The 21,295-nt window shown below is 55.0% G+C and overlaps 3 protein-coding genes and 1 non-coding gene across 18 annotated transcripts in view; 2 read left to right on the plus strand and 2 right to left on the minus strand.

Annotated features, from left to right (window-relative positions):
* Window positions 1-3,402: 3,402 nt before the first annotated feature.
* On the plus strand, window positions 3,403-12,231 carry PPP2R5B (protein phosphatase 2 regulatory subunit B'beta). 3 transcript variants are annotated; one of them, XM_023654387.2, is made up of 14 exons: window positions 3,403-4,212; window positions 4,698-5,153; window positions 5,928-6,124; window positions 6,723-6,824; window positions 6,972-7,064; window positions 7,191-7,321; window positions 8,508-8,567; window positions 8,668-8,776; window positions 9,264-9,317; window positions 9,390-9,440; window positions 9,557-9,676; window positions 10,550-10,677; window positions 10,932-11,033; window positions 11,441-12,231. In XM_023654387.2, exons 2-14 carry the CDS (start codon window positions 4,955-4,957, stop codon window positions 11,586-11,588), a joined length of 1,494 nt encoding a protein of 497 aa, XP_023510155.1. In that variant the 5' UTR covers window positions 3,403-4,212; window positions 4,698-4,954; the 3' UTR covers window positions 11,589-12,231. The 3 variants fall into 3 exon arrangements, with proteins under 3 accessions (XP_023510155.1, XP_070086273.1, XP_070086272.1); XM_070230171.1 differs by having other exon boundaries at window positions 3,866-4,212; window positions 6,012-6,124; XM_070230172.1 differs by lacking the exon at window positions 4,698-5,153 and having other exon boundaries at window positions 3,857-4,212.
* Window positions 5,636-5,738, plus strand: MIR9112 (microRNA mir-9112). Its single transcript, NR_128141.1, has one exon. It is a non-coding gene; the product is annotated as a microRNA mir-9112 (primary transcript).
* GPHA2 (glycoprotein hormone subunit alpha 2) lies at window positions 12,228-13,616 on the minus strand. Its single transcript, XM_023654394.2, has 4 exons — window positions 13,483-13,616; window positions 12,993-13,095; window positions 12,658-12,842; window positions 12,228-12,555 (listed from the first exon to the last, which is right to left on the minus strand). Exons 1-4 carry the CDS (start codon window positions 13,585-13,587, stop codon window positions 12,454-12,456), a joined length of 495 nt encoding a protein of 164 aa, XP_023510162.1. The 5' UTR covers window positions 13,588-13,616; the 3' UTR covers window positions 12,228-12,453.
* The window catches only part of MAJIN (membrane anchored junction protein), a 29,703-nt gene continuing 20,635 nt past the window's right edge, over window positions 12,228-21,295 (minus strand). For 5 of the 13 annotated variants that reach the window (XM_023654390.2, XM_070230175.1, XM_070230173.1 and 2 more), the window contains 3 exons: window positions 17,460-17,532; window positions 16,517-16,634; window positions 15,556-15,902 (listed from right to left, as the gene is read on the minus strand). In XM_023654390.2, the coding sequence (XP_023510158.1) occupies window positions 15,857-15,902; window positions 16,517-16,634; window positions 17,460-17,532 (237 nt within the window). In that variant the 3' untranslated portion in view covers window positions 15,556-15,856. Of the gene's footprint in view, window positions 12,556-12,657; window positions 12,843-12,992; window positions 13,096-13,387; window positions 13,755-15,555; window positions 15,903-16,516; window positions 16,635-17,459; window positions 17,533-17,557; window positions 21,213-21,295 lie in introns of those variants that run through there. The other 8 variants (XR_011424098.1, XR_011424100.1, XM_023654391.2 and 5 more) reach the window with 5 other exon arrangements.

Below are 21,295 nucleotides of genomic sequence, written 5' to 3' on the forward strand. Positions count from 1 at the left end.
AGCAGTAGAGTTGAATACTTGAGACTGAGGCCTGCGAAGCCTTAAATATTTATTTTCTGGCACTTTACGGAAAAAGTTTGCCGACCCCTGCTCTGCAGGGTTGGTCACACAAACCCTCTTACATCGTGAGTGATTTAAGAGACGCTCACAAGTAATTATAATCTATTTTAGCCTTACCTGGGAGATGGATTCTACTGCAATCTAATGCCAAAGTCAGCCCCAGGTAAAGGCAACGCCCTGGCCCGAGGGGCAGGGAGCTGGATCCCAGTCTCAACTCTGTGTGATCTCAGGCAAGTCACTACTCCTCTGTGAGCCTGTTTTATCCTCTGTAACCTGGGGTTAGGTTAGTAGGTGAGACAAATCATTACCTGGAAGGGACTAAGGAACCGCCTCTAAGAGAATTTGGGAAACATTGGGAAGGCCCCATTCAAGGAGGCATGCTAATATGATGGCTGCTCAGAAAATGCTTGTGGAACGAATCAAGAGATCTGCCTGTCTCCCGTGACAGGTCAGGGGTGGTGTTGTGTTCATGGAATGTTTATTAAACTAAAAAAAAAAAAAAAAATAGGGGCCAGCCCGGTTGCGCAGCGGTTAAGTTCACACGTTCCGCTTCGGTGGCCCAGAGTTCGCCAGTTCGGATCCCAGGTGTGGACCTTCGCACTGCTTGGCCAGCGATGCTGTGGCAGGTGTCCCACATATAAAGTAGGGGAAGATGGGCACAGATGTTAGCTCAGGGCCAGTCTTCCTCAGCTAAAAGAGGAGGATTGGCGGCAAATGTTAGGTCAGGGCTAATCTTCCTCAAAAAAAAAATATAGACATCATGAATTGAGCCCACCTGATGTCCCCGGCCCTGGGCTTGTCACTTTACATTCATTACCTCATCTGCTCTTCACTACACTGAGGGAGGCACTCAATGAGGGAGGCACTGTTAATACGCCCATTTTATGGGAGAGGAAGACAGAGGCTGGAACAAGTGAATGAATAAGCATCGTTTCTCCTCCCAAAAGCAGTGAGAATACAGATGGGCATATCCCGGAGTCTAGGAAAAGTTGTCCTGGCGTCCAGTCTAGGAGGGGGAGACTATTCGCCTGCAGTGGGAATGGGATGCACCCTGTGCAAAGGTTGGGGACACAAGGCCATTCCCAATATTCAGGCCCCCAATCTGGGGCAGCTTCTTCCTGGGTGGACTTTGCTCCAGTGAGGCTGCACTCACGTGTCTCTCATTGTAACTTGACTGGGAGCCACGTCTGTCCCTTAGTGGGTGCCTGCGAGTCCACTCCTGAGTCTGATCCCCCTGTGGCCAGGACAGTGCCATGTCTGTACCAGAGCAGAGGGGGAGACAGAACTCAGAGGGGCACAAACGTCCTCCCCGCCGCCTCTGCCAGACAAGGCACAGCCAGCTCCACAGAAACCCAACTCCAAAGACAGTCATCCTGCAGCCTGGCCCACACCTGGATTAGGAGCAGAACGAGAGCATAAAACCCCGGCAGGGTAAAGGCGGCAATCTTCTCTTAGGAGGGAGGGTGGCATTGGGGACCTCATAGGGGTGTTTCTGGGATGAACTCCCAGGTCCCCCTTGAGGTCCAGCAGTCCTAACAAATACACTGGCCCTGGGCACTGCATTCGGGAGCTTTTACTGGACAATGGGGTGGTGGAGAACTCAGGGCTCTGAGAGGGATGGAGTCAGGGTTTCTCCCCATAGAAAGAGAAGGGGGAGGGCCCGGCTTGGTGGGGCTCCCTGGGGGCCTCCCCACATTAGATAGGTGGAAACTCCTCAGGCAAACTGCGGGCTCTAGGTCTCAGGGGCCCTGGGGGGTGGGGCCCACCCAGAAGAAGCCCCTCTGGGAATTTCATCAGTGGGATCAGAGACGGGTGTGGAAGGGATCATGGTGGGGAGCTGGGGGGCTGCGGTTTTTGATTTGATCCATGGTGGTGGGCCTGGATTTTGCATTTTGTTTAAATTGCGGTAAAATACACACAACACAAGTTTTGCTCTCTGAACCATTTCTAAGTGTACAATTCAGTGGCGTTAAGTATATTCACATTGTTGTGCACGCAGTCTCTGGAACTTTTGCATCTTGAGAAACTGATGCTCTCTATCCACTAAATAATAACAAAATGGGTGAACTTTATAGTATGTGAATGATATCTCAATAAAGATGAGAAAAAAAAGAAAAGAATTTTCAACTCTGCACTCCGCCCCGCCATGAGATTATATCTATTTTGAGACCCAGTTCAAACGCCATTTCCTCCAAGAAATCTTATGTTCTCCAATCTTATGTTCTTTGGTCCCCCAATCCTCAAATCAAGCACCCGCTTTGTACAAAGCACCAACCCTCCACAGTCAGCCTGGTCTCGAGACCCTCGGAGTCTAGGGCACCAGCCCCCAGAGTGCCTCGGTGGGGGGCAGGACCTGGTGCCCTCCTGACTTAGGCCATGAGGTGGGGGCCTGGCCCCTGGTCTCAACTTTTGAGGATGGGCTGTGTGACCTTCTCTCCTCCAGAGAACACTTCCCCTCTCTGGGCCTTGGGGTCCTCTCCTGGCTGTAGAAGGCTCAGTGGCCTGCCCTTCCCCAGCTTGCTGTGCCCGGATGTAGGAGAGGCTTTACCTCCTGAGGCTGGGAGGAAGGCAAGGAGGAGACTATGGGTTTCTGTTGACAGACAAGGACACCAAGGGCCGGGTGGACAAGGCCTGCTGAAGATTTCTGAGCAAGGGGGTCGCTGGCCAGCTCTGCAGCGGTACAGTCCTGGATCCTGGCCTGGCTAGACTGACGCCTTGGCTTTCTGTTGCTCCAGCAGCGGGCACCTCTTGGGCACCCAGTCTCCATCTGCAGCAGGGAAGATGGCTAGAGGGTTCCATGGGGCACTGAGCGGTCACCAAGGCCCAAGGCAGGTGGGGAAAACTCTGAAGAGGGCCCCAGCCCCCAGCCCCCTCCCTGGCCTCATTTTCAGGTCTCCTTGCCCACTCCTGCTGCTCACAGGGACCGCTGTTCATCCAGGCAATGCTTCAGAGTGGAGACTTTGCAGTGTGGCGTAGGGGCTGGAGATCAGGGGAATAAAGGGTGCTGGCGGGCAGGGCCCTAGGAAGGGGTCCAGGCCTGCATGCCGGGAACTTTTGGCTGGAATACTAAACTCCTGGAATCCCGCCATCCCTGCAGCGGGCTTTGAACAAGAAATCCCACTAGCACATCTTAGGCCCAGAGGGGCTGGGAAGTCCATCCAGGGAGGCCAGCTTGCCTGGGGTGGGATGGCAACGTCAGGGAGCACCTCCTGCCCTGATGCTTCCCCCCTCCAAGGCTGGCCCTTTAAACCCCAGACCATGATGTCACCATAACAGCAAAGGATGGGAGGGGGACTGCAGGCTTGAGGACGGACTACATTTCCCAGCAGCCTTGGGTGTGCCACACCCCTCCCAGCAAGCACTGGCTCACCGCAGACCATTAACCAGTCCAGTGCGGGTTTCCAAGGGGGTTCGGAAGTGTCCAGCCATTCTGGGCTGAGGGTGGGCTTCCCATGGGGTTGGAATGCCTGGGGCACAGATGGTGCAGGCCAAATATTTGAACCTGGCGTAGGATTGGGCCTCTTTCATGCCAGTGTCCTGGCGTCACCCAGCTTCCTGGTGCAGACTCCTGAGTCCGCCTCTCTCTCTATGCAGTCTCCCTTCTAGAACCCAGGAGCCCAGCCCCGCCTGGACCCCATCCCACTCTGCTTCAGCCTTGTCCCCGGGCGCCCTCAGGGGTTACCCCTTTGGTTTGGCGGCCCTCTTTAAGTGGTGCGGAGGAGGACTACATCTCCCAGCGGCCCCAGGAACTTCCTGACGCAGCCCCCGCCCCCCCCCCCAGCCCGCGGGGAGGTGCGGGCCCGGCGGGGGAGGTGACTTGATGTCATCCTGAGCAGCTGGGCGGCGGGTGCCGGTGCGCACAGAGCTGGGGCTCCCGCGGCGCCGCGCCGCGCTGGGTCGGGTCCCACGACTGGAGGAGAGGTCCGCGTTCTGCCCGCCAGCCCAGAGCCCGCCGGGTGCCCGCGCTCGACTGGGGCCTGAGTTGGGGGCATGCTCCGGCTCCTCCGGAGCCCGAGAGAGAACCCAGGAGCGCCGCCGCCCAGTGCCAGCGCCCCGAGCGGAACAGCTGCGAAGGAGCCCTGAACAGCTAGCTGCCCCCCTCCCCACCAGCAGCCCCTGGGGGTCGGGGACCAAAGTCTGGGCTTCCGAGAAGTGAGTGTCCCCGCACCGGGGAGCGGATGAGATTGGGGGGGGGGGGGCGAGGAAGGAGGAGCTGAGGTGGGGGAGGGTACTGGGTTCTAGGAGGCGGGTGGCATGGGGATAGGGCCCCCATTTGGGGGGGAAGTCCCTGGTGGGCCAGATTAGTGGAGCAGGAATAGGGCCACATTCTGCTGGGGGCCAGGGATGAGGGACAGGGCCCCCTTCTAGGTAGGGTCTGGCTTGGGGGATAGGCCTTATTCCCAGAGGGGTTGTTTTGGAGCCTGGGACCTTTCGGTGGGGGGGGGGGGGGAGAAGGGAGGCACATGTCCCCTGTTGGAGGGGGCTGCACCGCGATTTAGGGTCTAGGCAAAGGTAGGAGGGAAAAGAAGACTTGGGCACTCAGTTGCAGCCCCACACACTGTCTTTCCTGAAAGAACTGACAGGCTCTCTCTGTCTCTTTCTTGCCGACCTCTCTGCCCTGACGTCGTTTTCAAAAGAGCCCAGGTGGGAACCCTAACTGGACTCTTCGGGACCCCAGGAAGGACCAGAGGCCTGAGGCATCCTCCCCTCTACCCTGCCTGCCCCCCAGGCCTGGGCAGTTGCCAAAGGCCCTGGGGGGGGGGCCAGGACTGTGGTTGTGCCCCCCTCTCCCCCCATGATGGGCCCAAGTTAGTCAGCCCAGCCTCACTCAGCATCCTCCAGGCCCAGAGGGAACCCCAGGGGCTCTAAAGGCTCGACCCACCGCCTGGCCGCCATGGAGACAAAGCTGCCCCCTGCGAGCACCCCCACCAGCCCCTCTTCCCCGGGCCTGTCGCCTGTGCCCCCACCCGACAAGGTGGACGGCTTCTCCCGCCGTTCCCTCCGCAGGGCCCGGCCCCGGCGCTCCCATAGCTCCTCTCAGTTCCGCTATCAGAGCAACCAGCAAGAGCTCACTCCACTGCCCCTGCTCAAAGGTGAGCCTGGCTGCTGGCTGTCAGGGTACCTGAGTCCCAGAGTGGCCAGTGAGGCTGCAGGGGGTAGGGAGAAGCAGCTGGCAGCTGTGATCAGAGGCAGTTTGGATGGCCCCTACCACGAGAGGGACTCCACCGTCGGAGCTGACCCCCACACCCCAGCTCTCTAGCCCTCTCTGCTGACGCATGGCCTGACTGGCCTGTCATCCTTGGAGGTGGGGCATCTGGAGGTGGCGCCACCCTGGGGGGCAGACCAGGGCCAAGGGTGGGGCCCACAGCCTGGGTTCCAGGAGGCTACTAGCAGCCCTGCTTTCTGGAGCAGGTGTTCAGCATGGCTCCCTGCCATCACTGTGTAGTCCCCCCACCTCTGGACCACAAGGCCTGACTGGCTGAGCCAGAGGGCACCCTAGAGATCTTCAGCCCTGACCCTTCTCCCCACTTCTGGCTCTTAGAACGGAGTGCCACCTAAGAGAGGGAGGCAGGGCTGTTCCGGGCACCTGTGGAGAGCCCAGGCATCCAGGGTCTGTTGCTTTCCTTTAAAGTCAGGCCATGATGCTCTCTGAGCCTGGGTTAGGAGCAGAGATGAAGCTCCCTTACCCTGCAGGAATGGAGGATGGGGCAGGAGCTCTTTGCCCCCTGCAAGGAGTGGGGATGGCACCAGAGCATGGGGTAGGGGAGGGGGGCGCAGGGGAGGCTGCTCCAGGGATTAGGAGGGACCGCCCCTGCCCAGAGCTGTGGCAGCTGGGACCCAGGCTCAGTCCCCCGCCTCCTCCCCAGATGTGCCGGCCTCTGAGCTGCATGATCTGCTGAGCCGGAAGCTGGCCCAGTGTGGGGTGATGTTTGACTTCTTGGACTGTGTAGCTGACCTGAAGGGGAAGGAGGTGAAGCGGGCGGCACTCAACGAGCTGGTGGAGTGTGTGGGGAGCACCCGGGGGGTCCTCATTGAGCCTGTCTACCCAGACATCATCCGCATGGTGAGCACTTGGCACCCAGCCTCGGGGGAGGGCTTCGGGGGCACAGGAACCCTACTGACCTGCCCGCAGGCCCCTGTGTGGAGAATAAAACCCCCACTCTTCAGCTTGGCCTCAGGGCCCGCATCTTCCTTTCCCCCTCCCCGCCAGACCCCCTGCTGCCCAGCACGGGCCAGCATAGGTCACTCAGTGCCTCCTGGGCCTGTCCCAGCCCGCGCTTTGCTCATGCTCTCCCGAGGCCTGGCGTGCACTCCCCCCATATCCTTTATTGCCATGGCCTGGCCCACGTGCTGCCTCCTCCATGAAGCCTCTCTCAATGCCCAAGCTAGAAATCTCCCTTTTGCTGCCTAGGCTGTCCGTAGACCTTACTGCTTTCTGTCTTGTGTACCCTGCTGGCCTGCACCCAATAGAGGGCAGGGATGTGTCTCGTTCACCCCTGGGTCCCCAGCCCCGGCCCAGGGCTTCCAGGAACTAGGCGTCGGGTAATGATTGGCAAGGAATGAATTGCTTGCTGGGGCAGGAGCTGAGCCGGTTAGGTGAGGGACCCCCGGCTTCTGCCTTCAGGGGCTCTTCCTCAAAGAACGCTGGCTCTGCCCCTCAGATCTCAGTGAATATCTTCCGGACCCTGCCGCCCAGTGAGAACCCTGAATTTGACCCTGAAGAGGACGAGCCCAACCTTGAGCCTTCGTGGCCACATCTGCAGGTATGAGGGCGGGGAAGGTAGGATCTGAGTTTCAGAAGAGGTCCAAGGGTTTCCTTAGGTCCTGGAATGTTGGATGAGGGCCATGCGGGCAGGGGGAGTGGGGGAGGCTGTTCCTGAACTCACCTTTTCGTCTGTCCCCTCCCCCAGCTGGTATATGAGTTTTTCCTGCGTTTCTTGGAGAGCCCAGACTTCCAGCCCTCCGTGGCCAAGAGATACGTGGATCAAAAGTTTGTCCTGATGGTGAAGTGGGGAGCCCAGGCTGGGTGGTGCCATGGGGCAGGGGCAGGCTCTCTGAGGGGCATGGGGATAGGACAGAAGCAACGCGGGCTCGTCCTCTTGCCTGACCCCCGACCCCGGGTCCCACAGCTCCTGGAGCTATTTGATAGCGAGGACCCCCGGGAGCGTGAGTACCTCAAGACCATCCTGCACCGGGTCTATGGCAAGTTCCTGGGGCTCCGGGCGTACATCCGCAAACAGTGCAGCCACATCTTCCTCCGGTGGGTGCCTGCTGCCTGCCCAGTTGAGACCTGTGGAGGGAGGGGGAGAGCCGTGGGGAGAGGGCTGAGGCAAAGGCTCCTGGGCTGGGGGCCCTGTGGAACTCTGGTTTACTGAGTTCTCTCTCAGCAACATATTACATAATAGTGATTCTATGAAGCCTGGGAGGTCAGCAGAGAAAGGGTATTTATTTCCATTTTACAGATGAGGAAATAGAGGCTGAGAGAGATGAAGTGGTTTGCAGGGCCTAGGTCAGTCCGGGCGGCCTAGAATCTAAATCTTTTGACCCTTATTGTGCCTGCTGGGCCATAAGGACCTAAAGAAAGAGATTCTTTCTGCAAATGTGCGTTGAGCACCAGTGCCCAGTGGGCATCAGGGGCACACGTGGCCTCGCAGTTGAGACTGGCTCTGGAGTTAGACGGCTTGTGTTTGAGTTTGGTTCGAATATTTGGTTGAACTTGGGCAAATTCTTTAAACTGTCTCCTAGCTCATCTCTAAAATGGGAATGATAGCTATGCTAACCTAGGGACAGTCATGGAGATGAAACGAGGCGATGCCTCGAAAGCACTCAGTATAGTTGTGGACGTAGGCTGGGACTCTGAAACGTTAGCTCTTATCATTATTACCTACAAAACAGGCAAGACGTGATCCCTGTCCTCCAGGAGGCTGGAGTTCATTCGATCCCCCACTTGTTAACTTAGCGGCAAGTTTCACTGAACTACTGAGCCTCGATTTCCTCATCTGTATGATGGATCTAATAAGCCCTACCTCTTGAGATAATTTTGAGATGTACATAGCACAGAGTAGATGCTCTAAGCGTTTGTCATTCTTTTGGTTGACTGGCATGAAGAGTGAAGGATGCAGGCTAGGTGCCTGCTAACTGGGTGGGGACCAGGTAATGAGGGTTAGGGTCTGGGGGAGGAAGAGATGAGTTGGAATGCTTCTCAGAATAGAGGTTTGAGCCGGGACGTGGGGTAGCGCCAGTGGCTGGGCTGAGAGGGACAATTCGAAGGTGGGCATGGGTCTCAGTGGGGCCTGGTTTGGGGTACTGAGAAGAGCATAGCCTCTGGGTTGGGAGAGAGTTGGATTAGCATGCAGGGTGGGGGTGGGCAGGCAGGATGGCTGACAGCGGGGCTGGGCCTGCTCCAATTGCTCTGAGCCCTTCTGCATCCTCTCTTCCTCTTGCAGGTTCATCTATGAGCTCGAGCACTTCAATGGCGTGGCTGAGCTGCTGGAGATCTTAGGAAGGTGACTCTCCCTGGGCCTCAGCTGGAGCATCAGGGTTCTGGGAGGAAGGACTGAGGCCCAGTCATCTGAGCCCTCCTCTTCTCTTCTGCCTCCTCCTCAGCATCATCAATGGCTTTGCGCTGCCCCTGAAGACCGAGCACAAGCAGTTCCTGGTTCGGGTCCTGATTCCCCTGCACTCTGTCAAGTCGCTGTCTGTCTTTCACGCCCAGGTAAGCGCAGGTGGAGTCAGGGCAGCCAGCCAGGTCAGACTGACACTGGGTCCAGCCACACTAAGTCACGAACTCATGGGATCCTCTCTCACCTTCTTTTTCTTTACTAATTCTGTTCTGTCTTCCTTAGAGAATTCCTATGACCCTTTAAAGCTGATCTCAGACATCAGCTCTGTGATGCCTCCGCAGCCCCTTCCCTCTTGACCTGCCCTGGGCAGGACTAAACTCTCCTGCTTCCATATTCCCTTAGATTGTGATACAGATTTTGATTATGGAACCTTTCATAACACTTATAAGGCCTAGTTTGCTGCATGCTTCCCATGTGAGGTCATCATTGTGTCCCCGCACACTGAGCATGGTGCCTGGTGCACCCTAGGTGATCAGTAAATGTTTAGTGAGTGAGAGAGTAGATGCAGTAAGTAAGCAAACATCTGGCAGCATGCCCTGGTCCCTTCCTGACCCCAGTCCTCTTTCTCGCCCCCTGCAGCTGGCGTACTGTGTGGTGCAGTTCCTGGAGAAGGACGCCACCTTGACAGAGCACGTGAGTACCTCTGGGGGGAGGGCAGGCCCCCAGCCCTGCAGGTCTGACTCCTTCCTGCCTCAACTCCCACAGGTGATCCGGGGGCTGCTCAAATACTGGCCAAAAACCTGCACCCAGAAGGAGGTATGAAGAAGGGCTTTGACGTCCACCAGAGGGAGGGTGGCAGGGCTCAGCTTCTGGAGGCAGGCAGCTGTGTCAGGGCGGATGGGAACTGCTGCCCGCTGTGTCCTACCCGCCAGGTGATGTTTCTGGGGGAGATGGAAGAGATTCTTGATGTCATTGAGCCCTCCCAGTTTGTGAAGATCCAGGAGCCCCTCTTCAAGCAGGTGGCTCGCTGTGTGTCTAGCCCCCATTTCCAGGTATGGGGCGGGGACGGATGAGGGTGGGAGCTGGGGTATGGACTAGGAGGGTCGGGCAGTTGACCTAACATAGCTCCCTCTGCCCTCAGTTTCTCCTCCAGACCCTCCTGGGTCTGACAATGGGGTCATGATGGACTTAGGGTCAGGAGACCGAGGTCAAGCCTCAGAGCTGCCTCCCACTGGCTGAGGCGCCTTGGGCAAATCACTGCGTCACTCTGAGTCTGCTTAAGTTTCCTCATCTGAGAAGTGGGCCAACAGTGAGCTCTTCACAGGTGGTGATGAAGGCTGAAGAGATTGGAGTGTAAACATATTTGGAAAACTGAAATGTGCTTCAGAATGGGTTGTTCTCACTTCTCCCCTTTTCCTAGTGGCCTTCAGTTTCATTAGTGCCCTTCAGGGCCCAGCCAGGCTTCCCCACATCCTCAGACTGGCTTGTAATTGCTGTTTTCCTGCATGTGGGCGCAGACTTTCTCCCATTCTTGTGAGCCATAACCCAGTGGAAGTCAGTTCTGCCTCACCTCGACTGTGCTACTTGAGTTTATTAAACATCTCGTTTATTCTTACAACAGCCCTGGAGAGGCAGCTACTATTAGCCTCATTTTGCAGATGAGGAAACTGAGGCTGAAAGGTTAAATGCCTCGCCCAGGGTCATATGGCCAGTGTGTCGCGGAGCTAGGATTCAACCCTGAGCATTGGACCCTAAAGCCAGTGCTCTTTTCTCCTCGCTCCACTGCTTCCTCTGTGGGGTCAGATGAGCCCTGAGGATGGGTGTGTGGGGGCAGGGCGCCCTGGGTTTTGGGGTGGGCGTGGACACCAGGCCTTGCACAGCAGGGAAGCCACTGCCAGGCGCTCTCTGCCATCCTGCTGTCCCAGGTTGCAGAGCGGGCTCTGTATTTCTGGAACAATGAGTACATCCTGAGCCTCATTGAGGACAACTGCCACACTGTGCTGCCTGCTGTGTTTGGGACCCTCTATCAGGTCTCCAAGGAGCACTGGAATCAGTGAGTGCCCAGGCCTTGGCCTAACCCACGGAAGCCGGGTCCAGGGCCGCCCGTCCAGGCCTGGGGTTGCCCAGAGGATCAGGGAAGGCATGTGAAGATGGCCAAGGGGCAGTGAAGGGGGCAGGAAGAGGGCAGTGCTGGTGGTGTCCAGGGCCGCGTGCTGTGTTTGGGAGCGGGGATGGACAGAGTGCTGGAGAGGGAGGTCAAACTGAAGTTGCTCTCGTCTCCTCACCCGCTCCCCTGACCCTGCCAAGGACCATCGTATCTCTGATCTACAATGTGCTCAAGACCTTCATGGAGATGAACGGGAAGCTGTTTGATGAGCTCACAGCCTCCTACAAGCTGGAGAAGCAGCAGTGAGTGTTGAGGGGCTGGGCACAGAGGGAGAGGGGAGAGAAGCAGGAAGGAACCAGCTCCTCATGGCTGGAGGGAACCAAGAGGATGACCCTACACCCACGTGGTCAGACGTTTAAGGCCTCTCCCTGTGTTCCTGCCAAGTGCTGGGCCGTCCGTGCCCGACTCCCCACGCAGCCCCAATCCTCCTCCCAAGGGCTTCTTCCAGGATGGAGCTTCCTAGCCTTCAGCCAGAGAGGCAGGCTAACGCATCTGCTCCATGACCGCAGGCTGGGGCCAGCCTCTGCTCAGTGCTCTCCTCCAAGAGGAAGGCTCCCGCAGAGTCCCTTTGCAGGTGGGGTGGTGCAGAGGGAGGCAGCACTGCAGGTGGGGTCCCGGGTAGGGGAGCTGCCTCACCCTCTCTCCCCAGGGAGCAGCAGAAGGCCCGTGAGCGTCAGGAGCTGTGGCAAGGCCTGGAGGAGCTTCGGCTACGCCGGTTACAGGGGACCCAGGGGGCCAAAGAAGCCCCCCTCCAGCGGCTTACACCTCAGGTGGCCGCCAGTGGGGGTCAGAGCTAGAGATCCCCCAGCAGGGGAGGAGCTACACCCAGAGCTATCAGTCCCTCCAGCCCCTCTCCTGCCCAGGGGCCCAGAGAGACCCACACCTACCCCTGGCCTTGCCAGAGGGGCTCGGAGGGCTCCCTGCCTGGCCCAGCATGGGCAGCTTTCACTGGGGGGAGAGGAGAAGAGATGGTGGTCCTGGCAACAGAACTCTCAGGCCCTCGTGGCAGGACTTGACCAGGGCAAGGTTGACCAGGAAGCTGCCGTCGGGGGTCTGCCCCTGCCCCGCCAAGCTGGGCTCCAGACTGTAGGCAGGTTCCCGCCCCCTACTCCCAGCCTAAGGCAAGGGGACTCAGCCCCTTGCCTGCCCTGCCTCGTGCCAGCGCGAGGTCCTTCCTCACCCCACCATGGGATCCATGGTCTATTTATTCTCTCCCACTCACCTCCAACACAGACACTGTCCCGGGCCTGGGGCATCCTCCTTCCCTCCCCTCCCTCACCCTGTCCTTCCTTGTTCCCTTTTTATTTATTGGGCAGGGGGAGGGGTGAGGGCACAGGCAGAAGAGATTCCCCATGTCCCGGGGCAAGGGGGGGTCACAGTTACTGTGGTCTGTCCCCCTTCCCCTGGCTGGGGGCAGACTTAATAAAGAAAGAAACTCGAGCACTGCTTGCTTTATTTAGGGCTAGGGACAGAGAGGGAAGGGAAATGATGAAAGGCTGCTTAGGAGGCCAGGCGGAGGCAGGAACTCCCCTCTTCTCAGGAGGTGACAGTCACAGAATCTTAAGAAGGTTGGAGCTGTTGTCCACAGTAAGGCTTGGGATAGACAGGATATACTCCAACTCAAACCCTCTGACCAAGGGAATGGAGGGGGGAAAGGATGGGCTAGTAGCGCGAGAGGCGACACATGTCACACTGGCAGGCCCTGGCCGTGAAGATCTCCAGCTCTTCCCTCCGGTTCCCCCCACACTGCAGCTGCACCTTCACCTGTGGGAGATCAGGGTCCATGTTCCAGCCCCCTTCTCTGGGCCATCTTAGGTGTCTGTCTCCCCCAAACCCCAAGGAACCCCCACTGGGCTGGCCCCTCACCTTGCTCAGGCTGCTGATGGTGCAGCACTGGGAGACGGAGGTGATGTTGTGTCGGTAGCCACTGGCCACCAGCACGGAGTAGCGGGAAGGAAACGCACTGGACTCGCAGTGGCCCACACAAGCCTGTGCCACATGGGAGCCCTGGCAGGTGCCTTGGCGGTCACTTCGCACCGTCACGTTGAAGGCTAGAAGGAGACAGGCGAGTGGTAGACAGTGCCTCTGCGAAGGCTCGCCCAGCTCTGTTGCCCGAACCACATGGAGGGTGCTACCTGCCCCTCGGTCTAGTCCATCAGCTAACTGCACCCACCCAGCTCTCTGCTCCCAGGGTTACTCACGGTGCAAGTGGCAGCCTGGGATGGCCACCTGCCGACCCTGGCCTTCAGTGACTGCCAGGACCAGCAGCCAGAGGAGCAGGGTTTGGGGGGACGCCATGGGCATCTGAAACACAGCGGGCAGACAGACGTCTCTAGATGGGTGTGCAGGTGGGAGGGCGAGTTCTTTAAACACCGAATGCCTCCAGGTGAATGAGCCTGGCTAGGTTGGTCTTTCTGAGTTCTGTGAGTGGAGCTGTCTTTTCCCTGTGTCTGCCTTTGGGTGTGTGTGTGTGTCTGCCTGTGAGTGTCTCTCTGGATGGGTCTGAGTGTGAGCAGCTGTCTCTGGATGTGACTTGTGTGTCAGCCCACTGCACTGATTCTCCCCCGGAATTTCTCCCACCATCTGGAGCACTAACCTCCGTCTCCCTCCAGCTGCCCCTTCTTGGCCTGCAGGACCCTCATCCACAGTGCCGAGGCCCTCCCAGGGCTCCCCTTGCCTCAGGGGCCTTACCACTTCCAAGGCCCAGGAACCGAGTGATGGCTTGCTGAGTGGGTCCTCGCGCCTACTGCTGGTCTCCAGACGGTGCGGGCTCTCCGGATTTTTATTTGCCAGCATCCTGGAGCCACGCCCTCTTGGAGATCGGCTTTCAGGCCTGCCTCCCTGCAGAGGCCTCGAGCAGTCCCACCTGGGAGATCTAGCTCTTCTCTGAGGTGTGGTCCTCAGAGAGCCGCCTCTGCTGCTTTCTGCTTCCCTTGTGTCCAAAAGCTGCCCAAGGGCCAGGGCTAGGGGAAGTGAGGTGTGGAGAAAAGTCCAGGAGCTGGTGGGGTGAGCGGCTAGACTGCAGTTGGGGAGAGAGGGCTGGAGACTGGGCTGAGTGGTGGCCACATGGGTTCTCTTCTTTGCTGCGTGACCTCGGGCAGGCCACTCCCCTGTCCAGGGCCTTGCCACCCCACCCTTAAAACTACTAAAGTCAACTCTGCCTGTCTCTTTTATCCACTGCAGAGGAAACGGGTCGGGGAGGAGATTCTTATGGACGAGGGAAATGACACCAGGGCAGTTTCCGGAGATGCGCTTGGTGGCAGAGCCAGGGGGTGATGGGGGTCCTAAGTCCACTTCAAGCTTCACTTTCACTGTCAAGTGGATGACTTCTCATCCTGGGGTCAGCTACAGAGTGGGGCTCCCCCTAGTCCCTGGAATAACAGGGACCTGATTCCTGGAAGAGCCTGAAGCTGTCAACCCCAGCAAAGAGCATTGTTTAGTTTAGCTGTGGCTCTGGCTTTTTACAGGTGAGGCAACTAAGGCTGAGAGAAGGAAAGTTACTAAACGTCACACAGCTAGTTAATGTCAGGGCTGATTTGGAACCCAAATCTCCTGCTCTCCGTACATGGTGCTAAATTACACTTGGGGCAAGAACATGGCCAGCTGGAAAAAGACCCCTAGTCAGCAGTAGCCGCAGGGGCTGGGGCAGGGTGGAGATACGAAGGAAGTCTGTGGTAATTTGGCCCCCACCCCACAGGGCCACTGCCTTGCTGACCCGCTCAGAAAGGCAGAGCCAGCCACACAGACTGCCAGATCTGGAAGGCAGTTGGGAGCTCATCGAATCCTACCCCTTCATTTTCTAGATGAGAAAATAGGAAGCAGAGACAAAAGCGACTTTGCCAAGGCTTCACTGTAAACTAGTCAGAGTCAGAATGGACTCAGATCTCCAGATCGGGGAGTTCCCTCTCAGCAGCTTTGTAAACAGGCCATGTTTGGGACAGGAGGGCAAAGGCTGTACATGCAACTTGTCCCAGTCCTCACATGTGACAGCGTCCCCTTGGGCCCCCCTCCCCTCAGGTCCTGGGCCCTTCCACGGCAGCAGCCCACCTCTTCTCTTCTCCCCACCCAAGGTAAAGGCAGTGAAATAAGGGGATTCCAAGGACCTCAGCAGTCCCGTCCCAGCTCTTCCACTCATCACAGGAACCTTCCAGTATCTGACAGATAATCAGCTTTGTTTAAAGACTAGGGTGACAAGGGCTCATAACCTCACAAGGTGGCCCATTCTAATACTGGACATCTCTAACAGTTAAAAAGTGATTTCTTTGTTCTGAGCTAAAATGAGTTTCCCTAACTCCCGTCTGTGAGTGTGGTCCTCTGTGGCTGCACAGCCCGTCTAATCCGTCTGTCCCAGGTCAGCCCTCCGGTTGCATGAAGACGGCGCTCAGGTGCCCTGGTCTCCAGGGACCTTACCCTGGACAGACTGCCAGTGAGTCTGATAAGCTAATCTGCACTGCTGTCAAAAGTCAGAGGGGTGGGTGGGAAGCATTTATCTACTGAGAGGCTGCACTTGGGGGCCAAACTGGGTGGGCTGGGGAGAGATTCCCTGAGGATCAGCAGGGCTCAGGACAGTAAGTCCTACAAGACCCCATTCCCTAACCCCTGGCAGAGGAGTTTAGGGTTTGAGGTCAGGTACAGACGCCACCCTCCAAAGCATCCTGTCAACAACGACCAGGTAGACCCAGGGGAGGTTTCGGGCGTTGCTGCCCTGGTCTTGAGGAAGAGTTTGCTCTCCCTCACTCTCTGTACTCCACTAAACTCAGTCAATAACTCTTCATAAATAATTTATTGTCTTTAGGATCCTAAGTGCTGAAGACAAAAGGCCTAAACTGGCCCTCAGAGCAGTACAATTCTCAGACTAGAGCATTTTAGAAAGTTCCGTTCTTTTCTTAGTGTTTTAAGTTGAAAAAAACATTCCACTGTAAAGGGGAAAAGGACAGGACAAACCCGGAAGAAGACTCAGGGAATGTGGGGCCCTCATTCCCCAGGACTGGAATGTCAGAAGCAGAGGAGGGAGTGAGAGGAGCCCCTGCGAGACGCACTCCTCCCACGGCTGCATATGGAAGGCTCACTGGCTGCTCTTCCTGAAGAAGTACCGAAACGGGAAGAGCGAGCTGCAGGAAGGAGAGCAGAGCAGGCTGAGACTCTAGACGTCCCTTCCCCTCTCCCAGTCCCATTAAGGCTCCATTAGCTAGGGCACTTTGGCTCTGGGGAACCACTGAGTGGAAACTCAAGTCTGGAACAGTGCTGGAGAAGGTACCCAAATTAGATCACACTCAAGAGGAGGAATGGAGAAGGAGAATTGCAACGGGACGGCTGAGCTCTAGACAGATAAAGAGATTTGTTGACTGTCCTCTGCCAAAAGCACTCTGAAGACAGCCTAGATTCAGAGGGGAGAATGGAAGCATTTTGGTAACAAATCATCTGAATGACCCAAGTACAATAAGACAAGCCTCTGTCTGAGCAGCACTTATGGAGCCAGGCCCGACGCTGGGAACCTCGGGGTGGGCTGGGCGCTGCGAAAACGAACAAGACACAGTCTTCACTAAACTCACAGTGGGGCCCTTGTGCGCAATCTCATCCCCATCATCTGTCCTGGACAAAGAGAGATTATGCAGTGTTCTGCTTTATTCTCTATTCTAGAGTCCCTGAGAGACTCAGCGAGGCACACTCTGGAGCTAGATCTCTCCGAGTCTCAGTTTGCTGGCAGGAGAGAAGTCTGTCCTACCTTAGAAACCCAAAGAAGCCACTGGTTCCCAGCTCTGTGGGTCCTTCAGGTGGAGGTGGATTGTTCTGCGGCACTGGTGGGACAATCTGCCCTGCTACGCTATCTCCACGCTTAGAATCTGCAAGGAGAACACTCAGGCAGGGAAGAGGTGTTAGTCCGTGGGCTACTTTCATGTGAGCAGGAGGCAGGACCCCTGGCCTGAGCCAAGGGCAGCCTCACCCCAGGATTTGTTTGAAGCCAGGTGATCTGTTTGTTCTGACCTTCCCAATTTCATCTCGGCTCAGTAAGATGCTATTCTGTCCTTGGAGTATTTTCAAAGTGAGGCCCCTGAGATTTTTATACTGCTCAAGTCCCAGCCGCCCACCACGGCTGGTGTGTCTTCACATGGAATGACAGCTTGCTGAAGAACGCACATGCTCACAGCCCTGCATCTGCGACAACTGCAGTCCACGCTGTACCCTCACTCTGGGTGAAAGATCAGCACGTTGGAAGGGCAACCTTGACACGCATTTCCAGCCCTGCCGAGCATTGACTGCGCCTTCAATACTAACACTAACGCCCAGAAGGGAAGAAGGAAGACGGCTTCCCAGAGATCGTTCTCCAGCAAGACAGAAAAGTGAAACACATCCCTCCCGACTTTTCTGTAAAACTTATCACCCCACAGGAAAATGTTCTGAAGCAGTGGAAGCATCTGTTTCACTATCAGCAGCATAGGAAGGACGTGCATCGCCTCCCTTCACTCCTCTTGGGGGCCAGGGGGCTTCTGTTACTCGAGGGCAGGCCCCCAGACCAGAGGATGGCCAACAGGCACTTCCATGGGAGCAGGGCGCCTCACCTGCTGAGCATGCGCAGACTCAGAGCTCTGTGCTTCTCTGCTCATAGAGAACTAAAGGCGACAGGACAATCATTAAAGGAGAATAAATATGAACTTCCCAGAACCTACCCTGGTCCTGGACATTGGTGATATCAAACGCTGGAGTCTCCTGCCATTCCTGCTGGGTTTTTCTTTCCCTGTTCTGATAAAAAGAGGACCAAGAAAAGTTTTTTTTTTAAATTTTTTTAAATTTTTATTTATTTATTTATTTATTTTTATTGAGTTAATGATAGGTTACAATCTTGTGTGATTTCAGTTGTACATTAATGTTTGTCATTCGTGTTGTAGGTGCACCATTTCCCAAGAAAAGTTTTAAACTTTACTCCTACACGGCTTGGTGGTCTGAATGCTATTTCCTGGTGAACTGATTTCATATCAGTGCTAGGGCCTGGCTTCTGACCGCCCAGGCAGAGTCTATATTTCCTTCTACAGGACTGTCCTTTTTCCATTCCAGCTTCCTAATCACTGCCTCCTCTAAAATCATAAGATTTAAGAGCTGAGAACAAAACAAGCTAGGTTTAATTTACCATTTCATGTTACTGAGTGCCAACTATTAGTAAGGACAGAATATTGAGCTTTCAGAAATCAGGAGAACCTTAACTTTACCTCGGAGAAATGTATAACCTAGTGGTAAACTAAGTATTATAAGACAGTGTGATAAGACTACCCCACAAGTGGTTGCTGAGGAGGACGTAAATAGAGTGGGTGGCAGTCAGTCAAGGAAGACTTCAAAGGCGAAGTGCTATTTGAAGGCGGCCTTGCTGGATGAGTGGGGTTTCGTCATAACAGGGGCGAGGAGATGGTCAGAGAGCAGGGCATTCCAGACAGGGACTTGATGTACAAAGGCACAGTGCCATTAATGAGTCAATATGATCAGCATGGCTAGAGCTGGGGCAGTGGACAAATAACTATGGCATAAGCAGCCAGCACACAACGCAATCTTGTTATTTCTCCCTGTGCTGCCCCTTTATAGAATTTCCTTTGTACTTTGAAGGGGACGTCCTACAACCAGGTTCCAAGCCCACAACATTGCCAGTGGACAACCTGATAGTCAGAAACATGGTTCATATATTTTCTTTGGAAATCTCTGCCACGTGGACACTGCTCTCCCCTAGGCAGAACCCAAAGGCCTGACTACCCAGCAGTGCTGGAGAGTTCCTTGAGCCATTTTGCTGGTGAAGAATTCCATAGCAAGGGGCTGCAGACTGTCAAGGTGGGTCTGGGAGGCAGAGGCATGGCAAGCCGCTAAGAAAGTTAGGACGTAGCCCCATCCTAAGCATAAGCTGATATTTCTGAGATAAGCTTCTCCACAAGCCCTCAAATGCCAGACTATCTAGGTAGCTACCTAAGTGATATTCCTGTAAATGTGAAAGGGAACTCTGGGGAGGAAGACCATCTCTCACCTCTTCTGGACAGGATGGAGATGGAATTTAGAGGGCCCAGTTCTGATTTCTAGCTTGAGAGAATGATTCTTACAACTTTAATGAAACTATGGTTTGGGGCTTAAATCCTGCTGCATTGAATGTATCTATTAGGGTCGGTAGTGGGGACCAGAAGGGCAAAGACCCTAGGGCAGAAGTAAAGCCTACCTCTGAACCACGGAGACTCCACTCACAAGACAGTCTAGCTTTGTGCTCTCTTGAAATCTTGAGAGAGGTCTTCTCAGGCAAATGTCAGAGGTCAGGAAAAACATTACAGCCTGAAATAAGACTGATGTCCATCTAGGGGACATAATACCCTGAAAACCTGATGCAAGGTTGTCCTCTGTACGTTCAGGGCCGGATCTGCATAGAAGTGCAGTTCAAGCAGAGGCGGAAAAAAAAAGCTATGCGCATGGCAGTCTGTTTCACTTCTGGACCATTCGTCTGTTCTCTCCCATTTTTTATCTTCCAAAGTCTGGATCTCTAGGTCTGGGACCTGAAGTAACAAAAGGAATGGGTCTGCCCTTCCTTCTCATTCTCTCCAAACACCTCTTATGAAACAGAGACCTTATTCAGATACGTGCTGTACTCTTCTGAGCTTTCCCCGCACAGGCTCCCAATGTGTTCAGACGTGCACAATCCACACTTACTGTGATCCTGCACCCTAACCTTCCCCAAAGGGGAGAGGAAATATTAAGCATTGGACCATAGGAGCAAATTCAATTCTTCCAGCTCAAGTGAGCTATACTGAGAGTCACTGTGATCATTTCAATTTAGGAGAAATCCTCTCTCCGGGAACAGGGTCTACAATGGAGACCGTCTTTGGGCTTTGAGTCAAAATCAATAAACATGTTCTTTTTAGTTTTTTTTTGCTCAGAGTTTTTTCTAAACCCAGTATCAGGTTGGAAAGGTAATTATGTTGAGTAAGAAACTGTGGGTACTGTTCTTAAGGGAGATGATGTGTCAGACTAAGAATAGGAAGGTACGAAGGGTAGAGAGTGAGGGAAATGTTCCTTTAATAGTAATTATCTCGGTTGTATAAAGCGTCTTTGTTCTCCAGAGCTCCACGCACTCCTCTTGTACTTTCTCATTTCTTCTTCTTGCCTCTCTGAAGGATGGGAGTATAGAAGAGGGCAACCAACTGCCTAAAATCACTCTGTGGGCCAGCTGGCAATGGCACAACAGGGCCCTAGACCCTGCCCTTGCCCACAGAGGCAGAGGTGTGAGTCCCTGAGGATTCACTCTCCTCCCAGAGAAACAGTAAGCTCCTGGAAAGAAACCAGGCTTTACACGTTTGGGTGCCCCCAGCACCTAACACAATGCCTGTGACCAGGAGACAGAATAATCATTTAGAAATGAAAATCACTTCACTTGTCTACTTAAAAATGTTTGAGGGAATTCCTGTCATCTTGGACGTTGCCTTAAGGCCTTTCGTGATCCAGCCTGTGCTGACCTCTCCAGTAACACTTCCCAGCCCTGTGCTCTAAGCTCCCGGAGCACTGGCACTTTGCAGTCACCAAAAGCACTGCCCTCTTTCCTCCTGGCTTGAGTTCTCTGAGCTACCCTGGGAACCCTCCCTCACATCCACCTGATCTGGGCAAGGTTCTCCTTTGTACCCTGCGCTTCCTTTATTCTGCACACAGCACATCCATCAGCAATTTTACACTGCCTAGCTTTACACTGTTGGCGTTTTCAGAGGACAGCATGATATCGCCAGCACTTGGCACATGGTAGACACTCAATGAAAGTTCGTTGAATGAACGCAGACGTAAATGTTGGCTTGATACCTGTTCATGTTATGGGTCCTGGGAAGGTGAGGGAGGTGAGTTGTGAGCATCTGAATACTTAAGGTCAGAGCTACTTTGGAGAAATAGAAGAGAAGTAGGAAAAAGGCACAGATAACAGCTATTTCAAGAGGGGAGGGGAAAAAGGGCACTATTTTAGACACTACTGTGGAAAAGAAGCCTCGAAATGGATGAGTAGCAGATATATGAATATCTATATGGAGAAGAGACTTCACAGATGAAATCAAACACTATTGGGGCCAGCCCATCGCTGCTCTAAATGAAGTTTTCTCTCACCAGCGTCCTGTACTGATACAGGCCTAGCTCGTCTGTAAAAACCAGATGTTCCCAGACTCAGACCCCAGAGCACATGAAAGCAAAACGGTTTCTAAAGAGAAAATTCTAGGGCCGGCCCAGTGGCGCAGTGGTTAAGTTCACACGTTCGCCTTCGGCGGCCCGGGGTTCGCTGGTTCGGATCCTGGGTGCGGACGTGGCACCGCTTGGCAAGCCATGCTGTGGCAGGCGTCCCACATATAAAGTAGAGGAAGATGGGCACGGATGTGAGCTCAGGGCCAGTCTTCCTCAGCAAAAAGAGGAGGATTGGCAGCAGCTGTTAGCTCAAAAAAAAAAAAAAAAAGAAGTAACTTTTTAAGCTGAGAAGAGAAGACCTTTTAACAAGAGAATTCATTGATGTGTGTAT

Source organism: Equus caballus, chromosome 12, assembly GCF_041296265.1.
Source record: "Equus caballus isolate H_3958 breed thoroughbred chromosome 12, TB-T2T, whole genome shotgun sequence".
Lineage (NCBI taxonomy): Eukaryota > Metazoa > Chordata > Mammalia > Perissodactyla > Equidae > Equus > Equus caballus.